This window comes from Littorina saxatilis, linkage group LG7, assembly GCF_037325665.1.
Source record: "Littorina saxatilis isolate snail1 linkage group LG7, US_GU_Lsax_2.0, whole genome shotgun sequence".
Taxonomy (NCBI): Eukaryota; Metazoa; Mollusca; class Gastropoda; order Littorinimorpha; family Littorinidae; genus Littorina; species Littorina saxatilis.
The window spans coordinates 43,993,620-43,999,619 of NC_090251.1; the positions used below are offsets into that span (position 1 = coordinate 43,993,620).

The window sequence follows — 6,000 nt, forward strand, 5'->3', positions numbered from 1 at the left end:
TGCCAGGAGAGGTTCTTTAAGGGCCACGATCGATGCTCTTGCCCATGCTCCGAACATAGTCGTTGGTCTAGAGCTCTGTGTATGGTATTCGAAGCAATTTTCTCAGGCGCTTGGTCTCGGATGCCAGGATTTTTCGTTTAACGTCGGCCAGCAGTGGCAATGTCTGGCAGAAGTAATTAATTGATTGATTTATTAAATGATTGATCGATTGATTGATTGATTGATTGATTGATTAATTCAATGATTGATCGATTGATTGATTAATTGATTGAACACCCTTTCGTTTAAACAATCACCGCTTGAGAACATCCTAGGTGCCTTACGTAAAGAGCGAGCAATTTTCAAAGCATTTATTTTTGCTTGGCCAGCCGGATTGTCTGATCAGACAATCGGACGGCGTGTTTTGGCGCTAGACCTAACTTTTAAAATCTAAATAATAAATTGACAGCTTGTTACACAAACATTCTTAAATCATAAAAGAATTCTTTTTTCATCAAGACAAGATCAGTACAACTCGAAGTTTTAAAAGTTTAAAAAAAGATTGCCCGGAAGTGTGTCCCGCAAAACGTGGTCCTCGTAGCAGACGAATGTTGTGCATGTCGCCAGTTTCTTTGAACGGTCAACCACCACCGCTCAGTTCGTGCGACTCGCAGCCGTTTGTTGCGTTTTAGATTCAGAGGTACACAATAACGTGCTATTGCAGATACAGCAAGTCGCATTGAAATCACAAACTGACCACTAAATTGTGAAAAAAGGGAAAGTGGATCACACGGGTTCACGATGGCTCAGGGGTTAGATAAACCACGAAAACAGGCGTGAGGTTTACGCCATTCAAACGAACTGTGTCATTTAATGGTAATAAATGATATTGCAAGTGTGTTCGATAAGGTTAGAACTGCTTTTTTCATGAGAAGTATTAAATCGGTCTGTAAACCATTTGAGACGGACTGGGGCTTTAAAAAACCGGATTTTCCGGTTTTACAAGGTTTAAAAAACCGGATTTCCCGGCGGCGAGAACCGGAAAAGTGTTAGCCAAGCAATATAGAAAAGTACAGCCAGGGGAGAAGAGAAACATAGAGAACAACAAGTAAACGTCAGGCAGAGAGTGCGTAACAAAAGCAAGGATACTGATCTATACACAAACGTACCACAATAGTTGATCATGAACACGGTTCCCGGCGGGCACGTGACACTGATGTTGCTTGAGACAGAGGTCATTATTGGTGTGATGGTTTGACCTCCCAAGGTCAAGGTCAATACATTCTCGGTTTGGTTGGTCTGAAGAAAAGACCGGTCTACCAAATCAAGCAGTTGCTGGTAGGCTGACCCTTGGCCTGTGACATCTGTAGAAATACAGGAAGTCTGAATAGGGGGAAAATAGTGTAAATACCAACAATACGCAGAGCCTTTGGGTGACATTTGCTACACACACACACACACACACACATAGGTGGTTTTACAGTCATTTGGGGTCGGCTGTGTATCAAAATGCCATCTTGCTCAAAACACAGGCATTTGGGGTCTCTTTTGTTTTACGTGTTAGAAAGTTTCTTAAAACTTCAATGAGCGTTAAATGCCATTTTAAAGTGTGAAAACTAATTTCAGGAGGTTATTACATAAAATGCAACCTCCAGCGTGATTTTTAGAAAAACAGGCATTTGGGGACGATGTTTGCTGTACAGCAGTGAAATGGGGACGTATGTGGCCACAAAGTGCAGAGCTAGAATTACGTTATTGGTGCTATGAATGTTTTAGGTGTTAGAAAGTTTTTTAAAACTTCAATGAGCGTTAAATGCCATTCTAAAGTGTCAAAACTCATTTCAGGAGGTTATTACATAAAATGCAACCTCCAGCGTGATTTTTTAGAAACAAACAGGTATTTGGGGACGATGTTTGCTGTACAGCAGTGAAATGGGGACGTCCAAAAGTGCAGAGCTCCCGCAGAGCTATATGAATGGTTTCATCACATACATGGCGCTAGGCGACATATGTTGTGAAAAATTTTACAAATCACGTTTGTGCGCCCGATATTTTCTTGTCATCTCCAAAGTCAAGGGACAAACACGAAATTCCTTGACTTTTGGGGTAGCGCGACTCTGTTAATTTTAAGAATTAAAAAAAAAAAAAAAAATCATTACTAGGATGTCCCATCGTTGGGAAATTCCGGTCGCTTCCTCCGAGTGGAAAGCTAGCAGTGACAGAGTCGCACTACCCCAAGTCAAGGGATCTATTAGTCCTGTTTCGCCGTTATCCCAATTCGTCCCCATCCCATTTTGGCGACATTTCTCAGGCCAAGTGTCATTTTACCACCATATCATGTACCATTAGCTCCACATCCCATTTTGGCGCAATCCCGTTTCGCCGTTAACCCATTTCGCCCCCATCCCATTTTTGCGACATTTTACAGGCCAAGTGTCATTTTACCACCATGTCATGTACCATTAGCTCCACGTCCCATTTTGGCGCAATCCCGTTTGGCCGTTATCCCATTTTGCCCCCATCCCATTTTTGCGACATTTCATAGGCCATGTGTCATTTTACATGCCATTCTAAAGTGTCAAAACTCATTTCAGGAGGTTATTACATAAAATGCAACCTCCAGCGTGATTTTTTAGAAACAAACAGGTATTTGGGGACGATGTTTGCTGTACAGCAGTGAAATGGGGACGTCCAAAAGTGCAGAGCTCCCGCAGAGCTATATGAATGGTTTCATCACATACATGGCGCTAGGCGACATATGTTGTGAAAAATTTTACAAATCACGTTTTTGCGCCCGATATTTTCTTGTCATCTCCAAAGTCAAGGGACAAACACGAAATTCCTTGACTTTTGGGGTAGCGCGACTCTGTTAATTTTAAGAATTAAAAAAAAAAAAAAATTCATTACTAGGATGCCCCATCGTTGGGAAATTCCGGTCGCTTCCTCCGAGTGGAAAGCTAGCAGTGACAGAGTCGCACTACCCCAAGACAAGGGATCTATTAGTCCTGTTTCGCCGTTATCCCAATTCGCCCCCATACCATTTTGGCGGCATTTCTCAGGCCAAGTGTCATTTTACCACCATATCATGTACCATTAGCTCCACATCTCATTTTGGCGCAATCCCGTTTCGCCGTTAACCCATTTCGCCCCCATCCCATTTTTGCGACATTTTACAGGCCAAGTGTCATTTTACCACCATGTCATGTACCATTAGCTCCACGTCCCATTTTGGCGCAATCCCGTTTGGCCGTTATCCCATTTTGCCCCCATCCCATTTTTGCGACATTTCATAGGTTATGTGTCATTTTAATGCCATTCTAAAGTGTCAAAACTAATTTCAGGAGGTTATTACATAAAATGCAACCTCCAGCGTGATTTTTTAGAAACAAACAGGTATTTGGGGACGATGTTTGCTGTACAGCAGTGAAATGGGGACGTCCAAAAGTGCAGAGCTCCCGCAGAGCTATATGAATGGTTTCATCACATACATGGCGCTAGGCGACATATGTTGTGAAAAATTTTACAAATCACATTTTTGCGCCCGATATTTTCTTGTCATCTCCAAAGTCAAGGGACAAACACGAAATTCCTTGACTTTTGGGGTAGCGCGACTCTGTTAATTTTAAGAATTAAAAAAAAAAAAATTCATTACTAGGATGCCCCATCGTTGGGAAATTCCGGTCGCTTCCTCCGAGTGGAAAGCTAGCAGTGACAGAGTCGCACTACCCCAAGTCAAGGGATCTATTAGTCCTGTTTCGCCGTTATCCCAATTCGCCCCCATACCATTTTGGCGACATTTCTCAGGCCAAGTGTCATTTTACCACCATATCATGTACCATTAGCTCCACATCCCATTTTGGCGCAATCCCGTTTCGCCGTTAACCCATTTCGCCCCCATCCCATTTTTGCGACATTTTACAGGCCAAGTGTCATTTTACCATCATGTCATGTACCATTAGCTCCACATCCCAATTTGGCGCAATCCCGTTTGGCCGTTAGCCCATTTCGTCCCCATCCCATTTTTGCGACATTTTACAGGCCAAGTGTCATTTTACCACCATGTCATGTACCATTAGCTCCACGTCCCATTTTGGCGCAATCCCGTTTGGCCGTTATCCCATTTTGCCCCCATCCCATTTTTGCGACATTTCATAGGCCATGTGTCATTTTACATGCCATTCTAAAGTGTCAAAACTCATTTCAGGAGGTTATTACATAAAATGCAACCTCCAGCGTGATTTTTTAGAAACAAACAGGTATTTGGGGACGATGTTTGCTGTACAGCAGTGAAATGGGGACGTCCATGGGGGCGGACGCCTTACCACTAGGCTAATCGTGCCGGTTTACCCTTGAGTGACAGACGGACAGACAAAAGAATATACAGACAGACCGTAATTAACACAAACACACACACTCAGCAGAGCAAAGCGGTATAACACACAAACTCAGCAGAGCAAGGCAGTATTACACACACAGACTCTGCAGAGCAACTAAGTCGGTGACACACAGACACAGGTATTTGGGGACGATGTTTGCTGTACAGCAGTGAAATGGGGACGTCCAAAAACCGATAGCTCTGCGCTGTGCTATGAATGGTTTCATCAGTTACATATGGCGCTAGGCGACATAAGAGTATTTCCAATCCAGTCAGTAGCTAGCATTCACGACCCTGACAACGGATGGTTTGAGTCTGATTTATGAGAATGAGAATGAGGGAGAGAGAATTATATTAAATTGAATTGAATTAAATTGAATTGAATTTATCTTTGACCTCCCGATCACGGGGCGGACGCCTTACCACTAGGCCAACCGTGCCGCTGCGCTGTGAATGGTTTCATCAGTTACATGGCGCTAGGCGACATAAGAGTATCTCCAATCCAGTCAGTAGCATTTACGACCTTAACAACGGATGGTTTGAGTTTGTTTGTTTGTTTGCTTAACGCCCAGCCGACCACGAAGGGCCATATCAGGGCGGTGCTGCTTTGACATATAACGTGCGCCACACACAAGACAGAAGTCGCAGCACAGGCTTCATGTCTCACCCAGTCACATTATTCTGACACCGGACCAACCAGTCCTAGCACTAACCCCATAATGCCAGACGCCAGGCGGAGCAGCCACTAGATTGCCAATTTTAAAGTCTTAGGTATGACCCGGCCGGGTTTCGAACCCACGACCTCCCGATCACGGGGCGGACGCCTTACCACTAGGCCACCGTGCCGGTATGGTTTGAGTCTTATTTATGAGAACGAGAATGAGGGAGAGATGATTGTATTGAATTGAATTGAATTAAATTGAATTGAATTGATCTTTATCTTAACACTGTAACAGAATAGGAAATGCTAAACTACTTTTTTTTTTCATCCCGCCCTCGCTCATTGAGGTGAAATAGAAGTTAACCACATTATGTTTGAAAATGTTTCCAGTGCATTATGTACAATAATGTTTTAATACAATCATAGAGTATTAACGTTTTACCAGTATCAGCTGCAAAATATAGTAGTAGTGCTTTACAAGTTTTGCAAGAGAAGCAGCATGTAATGATACGTAAATGTGATACAACAGCGATCAAAGTTCAAGTCTGAAGGTAGGCTCTGAGAAGTGTAACCAGTGCATGCAAATCCTTGGCGATATGATTTATCTCAATAAGGTACAGTGTTCGTCGCACATCCGCAGGCTCCTCAATAAATGCCAGTCGTTCTGATTCATCATAACTCATGTCTGCTTTGTCCCTGAATAACGTCCAGTACAATGTTTCAGCTTTGGTACAATCGTAGGTGAACATGAAGTCATCTGATTTTGCAAGCAGCTGTTTGGATGAAGCATTGTACACCATTCTAATCACTTTCTTTCGTGTTCTGGGGTTCGTAGTAATTTCTAAAGCAAGTGCTTTTACTTCCCCTAGACTGTACTCCCTTTCCAAAGCATCCTTTTCAGCTTTAGTCAACTGCTTTTCCACTGGTTCCTCTGTATCACTCTCTGACGTAAAATATCTGTCCTTGTCACTGTCAGTGGCCACGC

The 6,000-nt window shown here is 43.1% G+C and overlaps 1 protein-coding gene across 4 annotated transcripts in view; it reads right to left on the reverse strand.

Annotated features, from left to right (window-relative positions):
• Positions 1-6,000, reverse strand: part of LOC138971548 (sushi, von Willebrand factor type A, EGF and pentraxin domain-containing protein 1-like) — a 91,945-nt gene that overhangs the window by 4,172 nt on the left and 81,773 nt on the right. For all 4 annotated transcript variants that reach the window (XR_011457290.1, XR_011457289.1, XR_011457288.1 and 1 more), the window contains exon 28: positions 1,149-1,343. Coding sequence is in view for 1 of the 4 variants with exons in the window: in XM_070344298.1 (XP_070200399.1) it covers positions 1,149-1,343 (195 nt within the window). In the remaining 3 variants the exon portion in view is untranslated. The remainder of the gene's footprint in view (positions 1-1,148; positions 1,344-6,000) is intronic.